At 48.4% G+C, this 21,614-nt stretch overlaps 1 protein-coding gene across 4 annotated transcripts in view; it reads left to right on the forward strand.

Annotated features, from left to right (window-relative positions):
- NPAT (nuclear protein, coactivator of histone transcription) overlaps positions 1–21,614 on the forward strand; it is a 309,386-nt gene that overhangs the window by 77,354 nt on the left and 210,418 nt on the right. For all 4 annotated transcript variants that reach the window (XM_086935232.1, XM_086935233.1, XM_086935235.1 and 1 more), the window contains exons 8-10: positions 6,003–6,117; positions 6,588–6,679; positions 6,767–6,854. In XM_086935232.1, the coding sequence (XP_086791358.1) occupies positions 6,003–6,117; positions 6,588–6,679; positions 6,767–6,854 (295 nt within the window). The remainder of the gene's footprint in view (positions 1–6,002; positions 6,118–6,587; positions 6,680–6,766; positions 6,855–21,614) is intronic.

A 21,614-nucleotide genomic window follows, 5' to 3' on the forward strand; every position in this document is an offset into this window, starting at 1 on the left:
AGCGCCAAGACGTGGTTTCTGAGGCGAGGCTATGCACTACCTAACTTGTTCCTTTGCTTGGAATACACGCTGTAATCCGACTGGCACAGCGCCTCGAATCATTTATTTTCGCAGGTTGCGCTTTAGAAGGCCTCTTCTCTTAAAATAGTATAGCCAGGCTTGAAATAGATTTGCCAGGGCTTACCCACCAGCCTGCAGCGCCCGCCCCCCTTCGCCCCCCCGTCCTTGTGTGTCCAAAGTTCAGCCTTGGAAAGCTGTGAATCATGATGGGTACTGTGAAGGGAGGGGGTGCCGAGGGTGGCACGGGTTCGGAGAGGCTGAGCTGGGAGCGTGGTCTCCAGGTGGGAGGCTCGGGTAACTTCAACCTTACATATGTGCACCCAGCGTCTCCTGCCTAGGGGGCCTGCCAGTGACGGTGGCGCATAGAAACGAACATATTTTATAGAGGCGCCCTAGCGTTGCCTCTGCTTCAGTGAAAGGGAAAAATGCAGCCCCCCTCGCCCCCCCCCCTCTATTTGTTTTCAAAATCTCCCTCTCTGTTAGCTAAAATGTTGGCATGTGCGGTGGCACTGCCCCTCCCCCGCTGAGCTGCTCCAAGCTGCCAGGTTACTCAAAACCGTAAACTGCAGGTCCGTCCCTCACACCTCTTCATCCCGCACACTGCTTCTAAGCGCTGTGTCCCATGACGCGATAACGGCGCCTCAGAGGTCCCCACACTCCATAGAAAAACTTCTCACTCAGGCTCAAAAGCAAAGACATCCTTTCAACCTCAGACCCCACGCAGTGCAGCTAGCTATATACAGCGCCTGGATACACCTGTGGTGATGAGAGAGCTACTCAGATACTGACTGATTGATTTGTTGATTGATAGATAGATGTTGCAATACACTACGTTAAAATATACGTTGCTGCTGTTACTGTTTCGATGGGCCGGATACAGCAAACATTTCTGAAATCGAGTTAGCCATACTGACAAGTCCCAATGTTTAAGCAGTATTAATGCAGTCTACACACCGCTGATGGTCTGTGCAGAAGCATTCAGAATGCCTGCATCAATTATTAATATACATTTTTTTTTTCGTGACTTTCCTTTTACTTGTATGATAAATGCAACTGTCTCTTTGGAGCTTGCTGTTTGGATTGTAAATCCATGTTAAAGGTTCACCGAACACCGATACAAAAGCAACATGTATATTTTGTTTTGTCTAGGAAGGCCTTTTTCAAGGTAGTGGGCGTCATGAGTAATTTCTTTCCGCGAAGCAACTGTTTTTTCGTGATTTTCATTTTTTTCTTTCTGAAGTTAAAGCTTCTTGTTTTTTTTTCCCGTACTCCTTTTTCTAGCATACCCCAGCCGCAGCGTGATCATGGGTAGACATTATAGTTGCCTGCGAGTAGGCAGGCCGCAGGACTCTAGTGCCAAGGTTCTCCATTTCACCAGGCAACCCCAAATAGCTCCTAAAGCACAGCTAGAACCTCTTCTTGCCGTGAAGCTGGCCCTGCCGGCTGACCGTGTATTACTGAGCTCACCGGCTGCAATCGTCCTCTCTACATTTTCTTAGGTGGATGGGTCATTATGCTCTCAGCATCTTTTAAACCTCGGAGAATTGCCTTGTGCAACGAATATCATTGATCCTTATTTCACAAAGGTGCCCTATTTATTTGAACCCAAACTGGTGTTGTGTCTGGAAAAGGTCATCTTTGACGTACTTTTATCCCTAAGTTGTCAGAGTAGTGAGTGCAGAGTAGTGAGTGCAGAGTGCAGAGTGCAGAGTAGTGAGTGCAGAGCGCAGAGTAGTGAGCGCAGAGTAGTGAGCGCAGAGTAGTGAGCGCAGAGTAGTGAGCGCAGAGTAGTGAGCGCAGAGTAGTGAGCGCAGAGTGCAGAGTGCAGAGTGGTGAGCGCAGAGTAGTGAGTGCAGAGTGCAGAGTAGTGAGCGCAGAGTAGTGAGCGCAGAGTAGTGAGCGCAGAGTAGTGAGCGCAGAGTGGTGAGCGCGCAGAGTGGTGAGCGCGCAGAGTGGTGAGCGCGCAGAGTGGTGAGCGCGCAGAGTGGTGAGCGCGCAGAGTGGTGAGCGCGCAGAGTGGTGAGCGCGCAGAGTGGTGAGCGCGCAGAGTGGTGAGCGCGCAGAGTGGTGAGCTGTGTGCTGTTGAGTGCAGAGTGCTGTGTGCTGGCAATGTAAATGACAATGAAAGTGTTGAGGGTAGAGGCACCTATCCTCCAGGCTGAGCGCCAAGTTAACAATAAAAACAAGTTTCTTATTGCAGTTCATGTGTTTTATTCACTTCATGAATGTATTCCAGTTATTCGATTGAATATCCTTGCTAACATAATTCAATTCTTATGTAGCCACATCATTAGACATTTTCTCAAAATTTCTTTACACCCAATGCATTTCGGGTCTTAAAGAACATGACCCTTCGTCAGGGGTCTGCAAAAGGGGAACAAACAGGACCAAATTAATCACTCAAAATATCGTAAAACGTGGATGAAAATGAAAACATTGCAGCAATAAATTTCAAAACAGTTACCTAACTTCAGAAACGGAAAATAGGAAAGAGTAAATGTGCCACCTGAGCGAGAAATATAAACGCCACCACATGAATTAATTTTGTTTTTCGCAATACTAATTCCCCATTAATCCCGTTTGAGTTCCGAAGTAGTGTGCTACTTGCCGAATAGTGCTTCAACACCTCATCAGTGGTAGCAAGTGCTGTATAAATCCAAATCCTTCCCGTTTCCATCCCTCCACTATCTTTTCAATCCAAATAACAGACTAACATGTCCGCTGCTCAAATTAATTTCATATTTCACTGTACTAATTCACCACTAATCCTTTTTGGTAGTAAGCGCGGTATAAATGCAATTACAATATATTTATTTATTTAAGAATTTATAGAGCGCACAAATACCCAAGGGGGTTCTCGGCGCAATGGACTGTAAGGCTAGCGGGTAGTCTTCTGTTGCTCAAATAACCAAGTTTTCACTTGTTTCCTAAAAGATAGTAGTTAGGGGTGCAGATTCCAAAGTTTAGCCGTTGCCACTACAAATCTTCTGTCGCCCCAGTTAACTTTGTTTGTTCTTGGAACGGTCAGAAGGTTCGTGGCTACGGAGCGTAGAGCTCTGCTGGGCGCATATGCCCGAAAGGCTTTTTTCAGGTATTCAGGCCCCGTACCATGAACAGCTTTATATGCAATGCATAACGCCTTAAATTTAGTTCTGCTTTTCATGGGCACCTAATGGAGTTGGCTCCTAACACTGGAATTCGGCTTAAACGTTGGAGTGCCTGACAATATCCTAGCGACTGCGTTCTGTATCCTTTGCAGCCTATTCAGCACATTTGTTTGCGCATTAATTAACAGGCTGTTGCAGTAATCAACTCTAGACACACCCAGAGCACTAATGAGTTTTTCCAGCACTCATCGGGAGATAGGGTAGCAATTTCTTTATCATCCTTAGTACATAAAAAGACGAAGAAGCCACCGCATTGGCATGCTTTTGAAAAGTGAGGCTCTCGTCAAACATGACGCCTAAGTTACTGGCCTTCTTAACCGGAGTAGGGAGTAATCCCAAATCCTCTGGCCACCATGCCAGAGACCATCCCGGCGTGAGGTTGCCAAAAACCATTACATCAGTCTTGTCCGAATTTAACTTAAGGCAGTGGTTTGCCATCCATGAGCTGATGGCCAGCATGCCATTATGAAACCTAGCCGCCACTGCCTCCCCGTCTTTATGCACCACTAGCACAAGTTGTGTGCTGTCAGCATAGGACGCGAGACCCATTCCAAAGTCTTGATTACTTGTGCTAAGTTCGTCACATATATATTTAACAGGGTGGGACTCAGCGACGATCCCTGCAGAACACCACAGTGAAGAGAAAAGACTGATGAGTTATAGTCGCCCATGCTGACTGACTGCGTCCGTTCGGAGAGAAAAGAAGATAGAAGAGCCTTGGTCTTTTATTTGATACCTAAGGCTGAGATACGGTTGATCAAGGTGGCATGATCAACCGTGTCGAGAGCTGCTGATAAATCCAGAAGCACCAGGACTGCGGCACCTCCTCTATCTAGCACCATTCTGATTTCATCTGATGCTTTGATAAGAGCAGTCTCCGTGCCATGTACTTTCCTAAAGCCACATTGCGTGTCATCTAATAGTTTATTCTCTTCTATAAACTGCGCTAGCTAGGTATTCATAATTTTTTCAAAGATCTTCGCTGGAAAAGGTAAATGTGCAATAGGTCTATAGTTTTGAGTTTTTCCTTGGTCAAGATTGTTTTTCTTTAGCAATGGTTGAATAATGGCCTTTTTCCATATTGAATGGTAGATGCCTGAGCAAAATATAGCATTACAGATGCTCATTAAATTAGTACACATCAGGTCTGGAATCATTTTTAAGACTGACGGGGGGCATGGGTCAGCCGGGGAACCTGATTTGACTGTCTTAACCAGATCAGTGACCAGTTCCCCCGACACTGGTCTGAATTCCATGAAACTGGGGGTTTCATGGAATTCAATACAATAAAGTGAATTAATAATATGAAAGCGGGCGGGTGCTGCGATATCACAGGTGGAATAGGGGAGAGCATTAAAGAAAATAGTGCTCACCAACTTATAAAGCAGACCGTGTAACACCCCCAGTAAGTGGTCCAGTCGTCATGGGAGGTTACAAATGGTAACAAGCCGGCACCAAGCCTCATAATAAATCGGAAACCAGCATTTACGAAGGACAATGACACAAGCCACTTACAAATATGGGCGGAAAGTGGGCCGAGCTTCCACTGTATACCCTAATGCAGTATGCCTCGCAGAGCATGTGCACTGCCACTAGGCTTGACCTAAAAAAGACTCTCCCCGGTCAACGTAGGACTCACTCAACTCAGGGTAAAGCAGTAACAACAGCATGGCTTAGGCATGTTCCAAGTCTGGAAATTTTTAAAACACACCTCTTGAAGTCTATACATACTTTTACAAGACACTACTGTTTGGACAGATACGCAAGCTGAATCTTGAGTTGGTCAAGAAACACTTAGAAATCTTTTGAAGTTATTATTTTGCCACTCTTGGGGAACGAAACATTTTCTTGGAATTTCTTTTCCCTATTGAATATGCTATTTTCTCATATCATGGCAAAGATAGCTGCAATATTAATTTATTTTTAGTTTGCTACCCTGCTCAGCCGTACATTGAATTAAAATTTTAATTAACTTGGATTTAGAACATTCTTCAATGTTAATTCCATTAAAGACTATATTTTCAAAGGTGTTCCTGGGTCTGTGCAGGCAGTGGGGAATTATTCAGTGTTTGAGTTCAATGAAGATTCCTATGATGATAAACTAGGACCATAGGTATGTAACCTTTTATTTTGTCGTTTTGGCATACAATTAAAATTGGATAACAAGCTGTTACTCTATATTGTGTATGACACAGTAACGTGACTACGTGGTGGGTTGCAATGTCAATAGGTTTATTTTATACTTAATTGTGTTTATCAAACAGTTAATTAGGTACTCTGTTTCATATATAATAACGAAGAAAGAAAACCAGTATGGATTCCAGATTTAGGCTAGCTCGCAGTATAGAATCATGTTTCTACTTTTTTCTAATGTACATATCTAATCACCCTACAACCTGTGCATATATTAACAAAGCAATAGTGCCAAAAAAATACATATTTCCAAATTAAGTGTTTCTACACAACTTGTCTGTTACATGTTTGTACGATAAACATCTTCCTAATGTTAGTACCTATTGAATTTTCCTTACGTGATGTCTAATGTTATAAATAATGTAGTACATGTGTCAATCTATTCTATCTGTTTTAATGGCGCTTGATGTAATATATACTCTATTGTTTGTGGATTAGCGTTTTAAAACTTCTTTAGTAGTTACACTGCCCTACATATTTGGTTTTACATAACCTAATTTTCCTGTAACTGTTTCTTTGAAGAAAATGCCCTCAATTGCTTAATTATTTTATTTGTTAATGGACACCGATTTTGAATTTCAGCGAGGCTCAGAGAAGAAGATCCCATTTAAATGACAAAAACGTCGAGAGTTCAAGTTTTGTACTGCTAGATGAACAAAATGATCATTTACAAGAACTCATTGATGGAAATTTCCCTGTGAGTATTGACTTGTATGACTCAATGACAAATCTGTGTGGTCACGGTTTTCCTTTAATTGCTAATTATTGGCATTTTCACCCGTAATTTATCTAGGAAGTTTATTTTCTAATGCACTATCTCTGAACGATGAAGACTTTTAGAAAATGTAATTGGATGCACTCTTGCATGCAGTGGTTGCTTATTTTCTCGATTAAATAAATAGGGCTACCTACAGCAGTTATCCCACAGGTCACAATAGACTCCTTAAAACAGATTGTGCTTCAGTTATATATTCTCCAGTTAGCCTGGTAAACCCAGTAAGCTTGTGTCAGGTCTGCTTGATCCATTATATGTTGATTCCTTTCCTTTAATAAATGAGTATGTTAATGTATTTCAACATGTAATGTATTTCATCTGTTGGGAGGAAAAGTGAGAGCAGCAGATTTTTTTTTTTAATAGTTAATATTTTGAATTTGTTTATTTTGCAGAAAATGGTTATTGAGAATGCCAGAGAGAAATTTCTGAGCAGTAAATCCCTGCAGGAGAAGCTTGCTGAAAACATTAATAAGTTCTTAGGAAGGTAATACACTGCCATATAAAGAACATTTGTTCTGATGTTACCTCCTATTGAAAGTGTCTATATTTTAATATATTTATGTGGTTGCAGTGATACTAATATTGCCCAGGCATCAAGACCAACAGACAGTTCTGCTATAGACACTGACAATGCAATTGATGAAATCCTTGGACTTGAGGTAAAATTCAGTATTCAATGTAATTATTACATGGTAAATTGTTATCTTCAAGCGATTCACTTTTGTCTGTAATTTACTGGTATTTCATATAATGTGAATGAAAAAAATTATATTTAAAAACACTACATTTTTTTATTTGATATGTGAGCCTGTGCTTGTTTTATATAATTTTGTAATTCCTATATGTGCTAACATCCCTTGTTTATGTACTAAAGTCACTCTTTTCAGCAATAGTTATATACTGCTGAAGGACTTTAAATATGTTCTGTCAAACTTTGTGCAACTCATCATTTTTTTTATCCTGTTTTCTTTTGTATCTAATGTTGACACATTATTTAATGTTGAGACATTCCCTAATGTTTTACGGTTTGGGGAAATTGTTTAAGTAGATAATCCAAAACTATAAACTAGTTATTTTTAAAAAGTATATTACTATTCCATACAATATTATTTTTATATTTGTTTTATAATGGAGGAATCTAACTGCAGATTCCTCACCTTTTGAATAGACCAAAACATTCCCCCTGGTCTCAGAATGGATTTAGAAAATCTTCATCAGTATTCCTGTGCACCGGCAGGTCGTACTGGTGGCTCTGCATCAATGTTATTTCGCGCCGGATATAACATGCGCAGCCCTATAAAGGCACCACCTATGTACGCTGACATCAGTTCATTTCTTTGCATTCCAGCAGATACAGAGCTACCCCTCTTTCCTCGGAGACCGCCTTTTTGACAAACAAATCTACCAGTGTGCAAGGTAAAATGTCACCTCCCAAATCTAGAGGGTTCAGACCTGGTGGGGATTGTCACAAACCGCTGTCTGTGACTGATCCACTCATAGTTTGCCTGTGATACCTGCGGGTCAGCCCACCCCTCCAAGGACCGCAGCTACTGTGCCTTCATACACCCCAATGCCATCTGTAACCTGGAAGTGAAGCTTTTGGTGGCAAAATGCAGCAAGACTCCATGTCGCAATCAGTCAAAGTTTAAGTTCAGGTTCTGGTCCTGCTGCTGAAGTCGTTCCTGCGACAGAGTGCCATTGCGGTCAAAATCCCCAGGAAAGTTCCAGAAAAAACACAAGACGTACAAGCGCTTCCCCGCACCGTCCTGTCACTGATAAGGCACAAGGGCTTCACTGTGCCTTCAGGTCGCGCTCCCGAAGTTATTCCACTTCTGAGCCCTTTCTGACCTTTGTCCCATGGCAACGCTGCAGCAAATTGAGGAATTTCATGAAGCCATGCTGCAGCTTTTTACCATATTGCCAGCTCCCTCTGGTATGACCTTGGTCTCCAGGAAGCCAAGAGGCCTCTCAACTGGGCTTCTGCCGGTCGTCTGCCCTCTGGCTTTGCTCTTGGTTCTGGACCGACTTTGGTGCTGATCCCCTCCCCAGTGGCACAACCTAAGTCGAAATCAAGTCCTCGGATGCTTGTGTTATCAACTCAGAACTACAGTGGCCTACCCACAGTGCTTTCCATCTCTGAGACTCCACCGACTCACCTTCGACCAAGACCAAGAGCTGCTTTAACTGAGCCACTCTTCTGACTCTGACACAGTGCCTTTGCTGTCAAGAACCCATGTCTGCCACAAATTGTTTGCCACAGATTCTGACAATGGTGGATATGATCTTGGAAACTAATATGCCCAGCTTTATCAGGGTGATAACTTGTATGAAGATGTCCAAAATGCAAGTAATCAGGATACTTCTTCTGACAGAAGGCAATGCCTCTTTTGCTTTTGTTATACAAAGGGTGGTGGACGTTCTTGATCTTCAACTTCCTACTCAGGAAGTGAAAACCATTGTCTTAACGAAGGTGTTGTAGCCTGTCCAGGCGAGTTATGCACCCCGCCTTCTATTCAATAATGCTCCTAACATTATGCTTTTAGGGACTTGGTCCAAACCTTGCTCGGTCCCACCTGTTAATCGACAGATTGCCAGGCACCTTTACCCTATTCTGCGTGACCCTTACTTCCTTACCCAGCACCCCACTCCTGAGAGCCTTCTGGTGCAGATTTCGGCTAGCAGGGTAAACCTGATTTAGTTTAGCACTACTCCCCTTTAGGAAGATGGCTCTGTATATGATATTGCCACTAGGTGGTAATACCATGGACAGAGTCCAGGGGTTTCCCAAAGGTGTACAGGGCTCAATGTAAAACCCAAAGTGCTCTATAAATGGTAGTGTGGGCGAGCAATAATACTCACAAAAAAGGGGAGAGGGTCAATCCAACTCAACTACCCCAAACCCTCTAGCACAACATGCGAACACCAAGAGGGGTAGAGAGGAAAGTAATAAAGTCAAACTGATAGACAGACATAGGCATAAATAATGCATTAGAAAACTGCCCTCACACACAGGTGTGTGTGACATGCTTCATCATCGGGTCTGCCTACAATACATCCTGGCGTAGCCACACTCAGGATGGGGCATAGGGAGGACAAAACAACATATAACACAAACAAAAAAGTGTATCAGGGTGTTAATCCCCTGGTGACTGCGTGCTGTGATAGAATTGGTGCAGTATAGAGAGTGTTTAAAACGGACTCATGGGTGCCCTATTCAACCCTTTTATTCGTGAGCCCCAAGGCCAGGATTAAAATTGATATAGGATGGATGTGCTTCTGGGGAGTATTAGGTTCCCCCAAGCACCCCTCCTGTAACTGCTCGTGTCAACATGTTTCGACCATTCAATTATGTGGCAAACTTGGTCGCTTCGGTCTTCTTCAGGACTTCTATCAGTCCCAGTCTTTTACCCACCTTTCCTTATTCCAGTAAATAATGAGGTGGCAACAGGACCCCAATGTATCTACCACATGTGGAGGTAATTCCCACCAACACGGGAAACAAGTACAAGTTTATCACAGTGATATACTCGAACAGGCGAGGTGCAGAGAGGGCCCCTAAGAACACAACCGTTCTGCTTCTGCAGGGAAGCCCATGCCACTACGTGTCTGTCTTCCTCGCCGTGCAGTGCTCAGCCTTGGGCCCAAGACAGAAGATTGTACGACATTTATTCCTCAACAGTGATCAATAATGGACAAACGACTCAGGAAGGAGATTCAGACCTCCTATACTTTGTACTTTATTTTGAGACCAATATCTTCGTAAAAAGGTAAGTACTTTTTTATTTTAAAATACTTTGCACTTTGATAAATCGATTCTTAGAATATTTCAACACAGTCCAATGTTATCCTATAGGGAAAATAATAATGTGGTTAACAGGTAAGTATTGCACTTACAATCCCAGTCTTAGGAGCCAAAAGTCAGCAGGGGCATTGGGTCAGGTGAGTACCAAAATTGCACTACCAGCGACACAGGGACGGCTTGGTGCTGAGGTCAAAATCTGAGTTCGGCCCAATGCTTTCCAATGGAGATAGGGGGTACCTGGAGCCACACTGCTTGCAGGTAAGTAGATCGGTTGTAGGGGCCAATATTTGGAGGTTAGGTTAAGCACAGGGGAGCCACAAAGCAGCACCAAACATTCACCACCAGCCAAACACCGGGGCAGACTGGTGCAGGGTGCAATATCAACATCAGGCACTCAGTGCTTCTTAATAGGGCGTTTGGTGAAGGGGTGCTGTTGGAGTCTTCTTACCGAAGCCATCGTGGTCGGGGGCGGCTCCGGATTTGCACTGCAGGCGCCCTCGTGGATGGCAGGAGAGGTCAACCAACACTGGACACAATGTCAGGAATGCTGGGGAAACTTCACTGTACCGGTGAGCCACTCCGGCCGTGGGTGTCCGGTGCAGAGTGAGCAGGGGACACGGATGAACTGGAATCTGGAGTCCTTGGAGTAGGTTTCTTCAGGACAGGTCTGCTTTCCACAGGAGATTGGAGTGTTTTTTTCAAAGGCAGCCTTCCTCCCAGGAGTTTCAGAGGTCACTGGCTGCAAGACAGTTCGCAGAAGCTAGAGACAGGGTGGTAGGGCTGTATCCAGGGTAGTAGTCGGCTTCAGTCTTCTCTACAGGGTCGTCGTCTTTCTTCTTAGGTCATCGCAGATCTAGTTTCTAGGTTTGCAGGAGCCACCTAAATACTAAATTCAGGAGGCCTTTTCAGGGAGTAGCAGGTAGGGCCTATGGACACTTTGCCTGGTGTGTCTACACCCTCTGTTATGCCAACCACCTTTGGGTAGGGAGGCATAGACCCAGCCCTGATTGGAGGGGCTACCTTTGAGGTGCCTTCTGAATACATGGTACAATAAATCTCACACTGCCATCAGTGTGGATTTATTGTAAAGAGTAGTTTGGTACCAAGCACTCCTGTGTTCAGTGACGCCATCATGGTGCTGTGGAATTAGAGTTGTTGAGTTCCCAGCTCATGCACTCTTTATGGCTTCAGTAGCACTTAAAAAATTAGGAAAATCGACCCCAATATTGTAGCAGCATATCTGCTCATGCCGATATGACCTAACCTGTGGTACAGGGGGTAGAGGTACCAATTAGGGATTTGTTTTTAGGGAACAGCACTGGCACAGGGGACCTTGCTGGCAGGAACCCTGTGCATTACATTTGAAACCACATCAAAACCAAACAAAAAGTGGGGGATCAACCATGCAAAAGAGGCACTTTCTCACATGGGTCTTCTCTACAAGTCAGACATTATGCTCTGTGAATGCTAGCTGCCTCTTAGGTCGCTAATCTAACGCTTTGGGAGTCTCAGTGCCTATAGTCCCGGAAGAGGCCTTTGCTTTTCTTTCTCAGGCTGTGTAGTATGGTTGTGATACGGGTAAGTTCACCATTCTTGTGGGTTGGACACCACTTATTCCCATAGTAGGGCCATTGGCACCTGTGTGGTTCTTCACAGGCATTCCTGGATACTGTCCACTGCCTTTCTGAGAGACGTCCAGGCCAGTCATATGGGCATGCCATTCGATGGTTCCATCTTTTAAGCAGACTCAGCACTGGAGTACTTCAAAGACAGCAGGACCTCCGCATGCTCCCTGGGCCCTTCTGCTCCTACCTTTTAGCCTTGTCAGCAGTTTTGCCCCCTCTGTGACTTTGTTGGGGGTTTCAGGTATCTCCAACAACCTTCGCTAACACAGTAATGTCCCTAACCTTTTTGCGGCTCCGGCACCCACAGGAGAGGGCAATATGGACGGCGCGCAGACCAGTCTTTTATTCCAAACCCAACAACCACCCACAGCTGCGGTGCCCCCTAAGCTTCTTTAGCGTATCCTTGATGCAGGCTCCACCATTTTCTGCCAGGGTAGTAGGCCATGACTTCAGGCAAGTGAGTCCTACAATTTCTTCAGTGGCGTTACGCCTTACCATTTCTCGAAAACCCGCTGCACCTTCAACTATCTTTAGATGGGATAATGGAAGACCATCTGTCTTGCTCTTCCAGCAGGAAATGCAGGCTTGTTGGCCAGAGGAGCCATAGAGTGGGTACAGGCACAGAAGTTAGTCACGTTTGTTATTCCCGTTAATTCCTGGTTCTGAAAATAATTGGGGGGGTCTCCATTCCATTTTAGACCTTTGTCTTCTCAATGCTTTTCTGCGGTAAGATAAGTTAAAAATGCCTACCCTAGCACAGGTCTTGTCTGCTCTCGACTCTGTGGCATTGGACATGCAGTACACTTATTCCCATATCCCCGTCCTGCAGGCCCATAATTATTACCGTCCTGACCTAGTCAGAACCGGTCGCTCCACCCGCTCCTGGTCGTCGTGACCCTGCCTCCATCGTGCCTGCTGCATCGCGTGGTTTCATATTTGTGCCAGCATCGTGCCCCTGTCTACATCGTGCTGCCTGCTGCATCGCATGGTATCGTATTTGTGCATTGTGCTTTAATTCCGAGTAGTACTCTGTGGCAGACTGTGCCCCTGCCTCCATCGTGCCTGCTGCATCGCGTGGTTTCATATTTGTGCCAGCATCGTGCCCCTGTCTCCATCGTGCTGCCTGCTGCATCGCGTGATATCGTATTTGTGCCTTGTGCTTTAATTCCGAGTAGTACCTGTGCCAGACTGTGCCCCAGATCTCGCCCGACATTGTTATTGTTATTGTTGGTGCCATTTGGTTGTCCCAGCCAGTCTCTCCTCCCCGCTCCCTGCCGCTGCACCCCCGCGGCCCCACCCCGCTCCCTACAGCATTTCCAAACATTCCCCTCCCCACTCGCCACCCCTCTCCCGCCTCCTATCTGCTCCTCCCTCCCACTGAACTTAAGATCAGACCCGAGCGGTGAAGAGCTGTGACCGTCCTGACCTAGTCCGAACCGGTCGCTCCACCGCTCCTGGTCGTCCTCTCTGTGCCAGACTGTGCCCCTGCCTCCATCGTGCCTGCTGCATCGCATGGTTTCATATTTGTGCCAGCATCGTGCCCCTGTCTCCATCGTGCTGCCTGCTGCATCGCGTGGTATCGTATTTGTGCATTGTGCTTTAAGTCCGAGTAGTACTCTGTGCCAGACTGTGCCCCTGCCTCCATCGTGCCTGCTGCATCGCGTGATTTCATATTTATGCCAGCATCGTGCCCCTGCCTCCATTGTGCCTGCTGCATCGCGTGATTTCATATTTGTGCCAGCATCGTGCCCCTGACTCCATCGTGCTGCCTGCTGCATCGCGTGATATCGTATTTGTGCATTGTGCTTTAATTCCGAGTAGTACCTGTGCCAGACTGTGCCCCAGATCTCGCCCGGCATTGTTATTGTTATTGTTATTGTTGGTGCCATTTGGTTGTCCCAGCCCGTCTCTCCTCCCCGCTCCCTGCCGCTGCACCCCGCGGACCCACCCCCGCTCCTTACAGCATTTCCAAACATTCCCCTCCCCACTCGCCACCCCGCTCCCGCCTCCTAGCTGCTCCTCCCTCGCTCCGCCCCCTCCACTCTCCACTTATGGTAGAATGGCAAACGCGCAGCGTTCACACGCAGCGGGTGCGCCCCATGGGCGCCGAAGGCGCGCCAAAGGTAAGCCCGTCTACGCCCGTCCGCGCCTGGACCGCACCCAGCGCCAGACTCTCTGGCCCCCGCAGAGGCCATCCCACCCGCCTATCATACGACGCCGCCACCCTCACTGCGCTCAACACCGGCCGACTCCCCGACTGCAACCTAGCCGCCCCAGGACGTACCCATGGACCCTTCACCTGCCAATCCTGCAAGTTCTCCTGCATCAAGTCCCACACCCACAAACGCCAAACAGAGATCCGACAATAACCACCTGAAGTGCATCCTACTCAACACCCGCTCGGTCCACAGACACGCCATTGAACTATGGAACTTACTCGACACCACATCGCCGGACGTCGCCTTTCTTACAGAAACCTGGATGAACGCCTCATCAGCGCCCGACATCGCCATAGTCATCCCGGACGGTTACAAGATCATCCGAAGAGACCGCATCAACCAAACAGGAGGAGGAATCGCCATCGTCCACAAGACCACCATTCGCATCTCGACCAGCTCCGAAGACACCCTCATAGCCACCGAACTCCTCCACTTCCAGATACACACCGACCCCAAGATCACACTCAGAGGCACCCTCATTTACAGACCTCCAAGACCCCGCACACAATTCAGTGAAGACATCGCTGACTTTATCAATCCACACGCCCTCCCCTCCGACGACTACATTCTCCTAGTGGACCTCAACTTCCACCTAGAGAATAACAACGACAACAACACCACCACCCTGCTGGACAACCTCGCCAATCGCGGACTCAAACAACTGGTGAGTACCCACACCCACTACGCTGAACACACGCTCGACCCAATCTTCTCCTCCAGCAAGCACATCTCCTTCAATCACGTCACAAGACTCCACTGGACAGATCACAGCTGCGTCCACTTCAGCATCAAAAAGACCACGACCCACCACCACCCGCAACAAGTTCCCCGCAGAAACTGGAACAAAGTTACCACCGACCAGCTCACCACATCTCTGAACCAAAACCCTCCCGCCATATCAACAGACCCAAATAAAGCAGCCATCAATCTCGCACAGTGGATCACCGACTGCGCTGATGAATTAGCACCCTTGAAAAACCATCACAACAAGCCAGGAAACAAACAAAAAAGCCTCCTGGTTTAACGACGACCTCAAGAACTCCAAAAAGAACTGCCGCGCCCTCGAGAAAGTCTGGAGAAGAAACCCAACCACAGATAACATGACCGCCCTCAAGGACGCCACCCGCAAACACCACCAACTGATCCGCTCCACCAAGAAATCTGCATTCAAGGATCGACTAGACAACAACGCACACAACAGCAAGGAACTCTTTAGCATTGTCAAAGAGCTCACCAATCCCAGCGCCGGCAACAACATCACTCCCTCTCAAGACCTCTGCGACTCTCTAGCCTCATTCTTCCACAGCAAGATCGCAGACATACATAACAGCTTTGGCGACCAGTCCACTCCCTCCACCACCGAACTGAAGCCCCCCTCCACCACCCTTCGCGCCTGGACCCCGATTAGCACCGAAGACACTATCCGCTTGATGAACTCCATCCACTCCGGATCTCCAACCGACCCATGCCCCCACCACATCTTCAACAAGGCCGACTCCATGCCCCCACCACATCTTCAACAAGGCCGACTCCATCATCGCACCCCAACTCCGGGACATCATCAACTGCTCCCTCAACACCGCTACCTACCCGGAAAGCTGGAAACACGGCCGAACTCAGCGCCCTCCTGAAGAAACCTACTGCAGACCCCACCAAACTTAAAAACTACTGCCCCATCTCACTCCTCCCATTCCCCGCCAAAGTCATAAAGAAGACCGTCAACAGTCAGCTCGCCGCCTTCCTCGAGTCTAACGGCTCCCTCGACCCCTCACAGTCCGGCTTCCGAGCCAACCACAGCATACCGCCCTCATCGCAGCCACAGACGACATCCGGACACTACTCGATAACGGGGAAACAGTGGCCCTCATCCTCCTGGACCTCTCCGCAGCATTCGACACTGTCTTCCACCGCAACCTTGTACAACGCCTCAGGGACGTCGGGATACAAGATAAGGCCTTGGATTGGATCATCTTGTTCCTCGCCGGAAGAACCCAAAGAGTCCGCCTCCCCCCTTTCAGATCAGAGGCCACCGAAGTCATCTGCGGCGTACCACAAGGATCATCGCTTAGCCCCACCCTCTTCAACGTCTACATAAGTCCCCTCGCATCCATCGCACGCCAACACAACCTCAATATCATCTCATACGCTGACGACACACAGCTGATCCTCTCCCTCACAAAAGACCCAAACACCGCCAAAACCAACTTACACGAAGGAATGAAAGACGTAGCCGAGTGGATGAAGAACAGCCGACTGAAACTGAATTCAGACAAGACGGAAGTCCTCATCCTAGGATCATCCCCCTCTGCATGGGACGACTCATGGTGGCCACCGGCCCTAGGAAGCGCACCCAAACCAACGGACCATGCTCGCAACCTGGGATTCATTCTAGACTCCTCCCTCTCGATGACCAGACAGATCAACGCCGTCTCATCGTCATGCTTTAACATCCTACGTATGCTCCGAAAAATCTTCAGATGGATCCCAACCGAAACAAGGCACTTGTCACAAGCCGACTGGACTACGGAAACTACGGACTACGGAAACACCCTCTCCGCCGGAACCACAGCCAAATTGCAGAAAAGACTTCAACGCATTCAAAATGCCTCCGCTCGACTCATCCTAGACATACCCCGCCACAATCACATATCCGGCCACCTGAGAGACCTTCACTGGCTCCCCGTCAACAAGAGAATCACGTTCCGTCTCCTCACTCACGCACACCAGGCCCTCAACGACCTAGGACCCAAATACCTCAACACTCGCCTGACCTTTTACACCCCCACCGCCAACTACGATCGTCCAACCAAGCCCTCGCCACGATTCCACGCATCCGAAGAACCACCATGGGAGGAAGATCTTTCTCCTACCTAGCGGCCAAAACCTGGAACTCCCTCCCCACCCACCTCCGTCTTACACAGAACCACCTCTCCTTCAGAAAACAACTCAAAACTTGGCGTTTCGATAAGTAGCGATCCCCTCTCCCCCAAGCGCCTTGAGACCCTCTGGGTGAGTAGTGCGCTATACAAATTCTTGACTTGACTTGACTTGACTTGACTTGACTATTACCTGTGGTTCACGGTGTGCCACAAGTATTTTCACTTTGCTGTGCTCCTTTTTGGCCTTACAAGCATCCCTCGATTGTTCACAACAGTTTTTTTTAAACAAACTTTATTGAATTTTCAGAATCCACTCAAGCGCGTCATACACATCAGTTTAGAGACGACATTATAACAGCAGAATTGAATAGACCGCTTGTGACCACAATATGGCAAGGCCTCACAACCCGCTAGTTTGTCTGGGATGCCCTATTGTTGGACAGGCCACACGACAGGCTTGCTCCCTCCCCGCACGACCAGGCCCGAGCCTGGCTCTCCAGGTGTTACATGCAACAACCACCCGTTTCCTGTCTCATATGGGACCCCTGCCCCATGGCATCTCCACATCATGGGCCCGAATCACTACCGGCCCCCACGCCCGGCCTGGGCGCCATCTTGGACACAGCACCACGAGGCCGCGTGGCCTCCGATCGACCCTAACCCTGGGCCTGGCCAGGCCCCGACATCCCGGCACCACCATTCACCCAGGAGGTGAGCGGACTACTTGGCAGGTCAATGGGAGAAAGAGGTGTCGATGGCTCTCCCCCGCCAGGTGCCGATCGCCCCCAGCTCCCCCAGGCGCTGGCTCCACCCCCCTGCTGGGTGTCTGGACTCCCTCATCCCGGACCTCCCGACCTCCAAGTGCGAGGGCCCGGACATCAAAGGGCGCCAGACCTATAACTGGGGCAGCTCCAGAGCAGGAAGGCAGTTGTATCCTGGAGTCGAGAGACGCAGTGAAGAACTCATCCTTGACGGACTACTGGCGCTGCCGTAGCCCTGCCTTGCGAACTATCGTCCTGCCTGCTGGCGCTGCCGCAAACCTTCTGAAACCTTCATCGTCGTCGGGACCTGCTGGCGTGGCCGCGGACCGTTTGTAACTACCACCTTCATCGGGACCTGCTGGCGTGGCCGCGGACCGTTTGTAACTACCACCTTCATCGGGACCTGCTGGCTCCGCCGCGGACCGTCGCTACCTTCAATCATCTCGGGACCTGCTGGCTCCGCCGCGGCCCGATCATCTAGAACGCCGAGCTCGAGGATTGTGAGCTATCCATCTATCACCATATCTACCCGAGTGGTAACAAGACTGTCCCGCTACCCCCTTTCCCAACCAAGAGACTAGAACCGAGGGGACCCCTGAGTCCAGACCTCCTTGTACCATTCCACCGTACTTAGAGAATTGCTTATAAAGAACGTTAAACCTTATCCTTGTGTGGTGTACATCTGTGGGGGGGGAAGTTACTTGTCTGTACGATCGCTGGAGACGGCTCTCCCCGGAGACCTCTCCCCTTATTCTCGGCCGACCCTCCCGGTCCGTCTAACACCTATCCTTCGTTGCCAGAAGAGTAGTCCCTCTTAATGTAAAGATCATATTCCTTTCTGCAAGCAGCCCGGTCCCAAGAAGCTAAGTCATGCGCCCCCTTACGTATGCGGGCCTTGCCCACATCCATGCAGCAATTCAGATAACAAGGAACTCAAACCCCCCCACCTCAACCATCCCCCACACCCTAGGCCCCCCCATAACCCCACCTCCCTCCTCCCCTCGGACATGTCGCTTCCCTATCAGCACCTCTGTTGCTCAGTATGCACGTCGCACTCTCCGACAGATTCCCTATGTCAGTGTTCCATATCTCACCCGGGATGATGCACCCATGGCAGCGGTCCCGCGCCCCCCCTCCTCCACCCACTTAACCTGTGATCTGTGGTTGTGGTCTCATGTTGCAAAGAGAACACTCAAAGTCCTCATCGTCAGCTGTATTTTTAAGCAAGACCACCATCGCCACCCAAGCTCTCGCCGTGTCCCACAATTTGTCTTTAACAGTTTTCTGACTAAGCTGGAGTCGGAGGGCCCCCTCTGTCTGTCCACTTTATAAAGTCCCGTAACCAGCGTGCAACACTGGGTGCTGTGACCGCCTTCCAATGACTAGTGATTTCACATTTGGCTAGGACTAACCCCAAATCTAGGAATTTACTGGTGGTTTTGTTATGGGCAGTGTGGGGGAACCAATGCAGCAAGCACACCCCTGGAGTATGCTGCTGCTCCCGATCCGTCACCTCTGTCAATTTAGCCAGGACCTCTCCCCAATACCCCTGGAGCAATGGGCATCCCCAGAGCATATGCAAGAACGCCGCATCCTCCAGTCTGCATCGCGGACAGGCAGTGCGGAAGCCAAAAAACTCGTTAATTTTGTGAGGAGTGAGGTACGCCCGTTGAAACACATAGAATTGGATGAGTTGAAACCTAGCGTTGCGAGAGCACTTCCATGCCCGTTCCATTAACATCTCCCTGGGCTTCTCTTCTATAGGCACTCCCAAATCAGCCTCCCATTTAATGCGCAATCCCGCAAGAGGAGCCCTCAAGCCCTGTGACAGTCTCCGATACAAACACGTGACCGCCTTGATCCGACACCCGGAGGTGATCACATACTGGCAAGGGGGAAAGACCTGTGGCTCCTCCAGCCCTTTTTTCCAGTGCTTGTGCGCCGCCGCCGCATGCAGAAGAAAGTCCTGAGCAGGCAGTTCGTGTCGTTCCATGAGGTCTTGGAATGGTAGAAGGGTACCATCTTCGTAGAGATCATTTATTTTTAAGAAGCATGTTATCTTTGAAAACTTGTGACATGCTATTTTGTCCAGTTTTTTTTTTTTTTAAATACTTTATTGACAGGAAGGAATAGTGGTTAATCAGTTGCATACATTCTTTCGGCAATCGTTACATATCGTATAAATTATCATTTCTATATTTGATGAGCGACATTTTCGTAACAGGGACTGTGTCGCCTGCGGCTTCCCGAGTCTTGTATATACATCAATCGTCTGTTACATTGTGTAAATTGCAATCCTCTGATAACCCCTCCCTCCTATATCAGCGATGGCAACATCTCTTTTCATTGAAAACATTATCAACAAACTTCCCAACTTACCCCCCCAACCATGTGTCATCGTAACCCTTTTGTTTCACCCACTTCTCGTAGTAGCCTGTGTCTCCACTTGCACTTTGGTATATGGCCAGGTTAGTGCCGCCAATGTCTCGTTGTCCTGTTATTGAGGTAACTGCCCCGCATCCGTTCAGTTACTCCTCCTCCCCCTCTGAGTCTAAGTCCTCTCCCTCTGGTAAGGGTTCACAGATTTCCCCTCTGTATACGTTCCACGCCGCCCAAACTTTGTTCCACTTCCGGGGCGCTGCCCGAAGTACGTAAACTGCTCTCTCTGTCACCATTAGGATGTCCATGTTTTTAGCCCATCTACTGGCGGTGGGTACGTCTGGCGCCCCCCATTTCTGTGCTATATCCCGCTTAGCCACTGTCATAGCCAATGATGCCCAAATCAGTTCGTATCTACCCAGATCATTGGGGTCCCAGATGTTCAAAAGGCATTTGCGTGGTTCAGGTAATATGGAAAGTTTAAGGGCCTGGGAGATTGAGCGGAGTATCTGTCTCCAGAATTCGCGTATTTGTGGGCATTCCCATAGTGTGTGTATCAGTGTCCCTTCCTCCCCGCAGCCTCTCAAACAGAAGGGGTGTAGTGCTCTCTGTATTTTATGCAACAGTGTCCTGGTGTAGTAGATGCGGTGTAGGATTTTGAGTTGTACCAGTCTGAGCTTACTAGAGATTCCAACCTCCTTCGGGGAGGCCAGCGCCTCATTCCATTCGAATTCGTCTGTCTCACCTAGTTCCCTTTCCCATTTATCTTTAAGTTTTAGCGTTGGGTCTTTGAGATTGTTGATCAGTTTTTTATATGTAAGGGAGGTGGCGCTCTGGAGCATGAATTCCGTTAGCAGTCTATCCTCCAACGGAGAGGAGTCCGGCAGAGTGGTGCCTGTAGGGATTGCCTGTAGTAATGCATGTCTAATTTGGACATATCTAAATGTCTCTGTGGGTCCAAGGTTGTACTGCTGTTGTAGGTGAGGAAACGGTATTACTGAGTCATTGTCCCAGAGGTCCCCTACTGTAGAGATGCCTATGGAATCCCACCGCTCAAACCCCTTACAGCCTCTCAGGTTCCCCAATGCCTTCGTGTCCCACAAGGGCGTCATTTTGGTGATTCGACCTGCCCATCCCAGACGGGCCTGTGCCATGTGCCATAGGGCCGCCGTGTGTTTGGTCGGACCAATTAGGGTCTTCAGTTGTGACTTGTTGTAGAGCACGGACAGCATACAGTCCGTCCCAAGTTGTGACCAATCCGCCCGATAGGCCGGGTCGTCTTTTGGGGCGTGGATCCAGTAGTTTATAATTTTGAGTTGGGCCGCCCAGTAATATAGCTGAATGTTGGGGAGCGCTATGCCCCCCTCGTACCAGCTTTTTACCAGCTTGTCGTACGCTATACGCGCCCGGCCTGTATTCCAGAGCAGGACAGTAACCAGCGCCACAATCTGTTTGAAGTAACGCGGTGGCACCAGGTGTGGAGTATTTTCCAGGACATAGAGGAGCCTCGGGAGGGCCATCATCTTGTACAATGCCGCCCTACCCAGTAGGGTCAGGGGCAGGGCCGCCCAATGTTTAACATCTGCTCGCAGGCGATCTATGGGTGGTTTTAGGTTGTTAACAAAAAAGTCTGCTTCCACGCTCGTGATGACAATACCCAAGTATTTGAAAGAGGCCGATGTCGTAAGCAGTGGACAGTTCCCCTGTAGTCTCGGCGCCGGGCCTTTTAACGTATATAAGGTGATTTTCGACCA

The sequence above is a fragment of the Lissotriton vulgaris genome, chromosome 8 (assembly GCF_964263255.1).
Source record: "Lissotriton vulgaris chromosome 8, aLisVul1.2, whole genome shotgun sequence".
Classification (NCBI taxonomy): Eukaryota; Metazoa; Chordata; class Amphibia; order Caudata; family Salamandridae; genus Lissotriton; species Lissotriton vulgaris.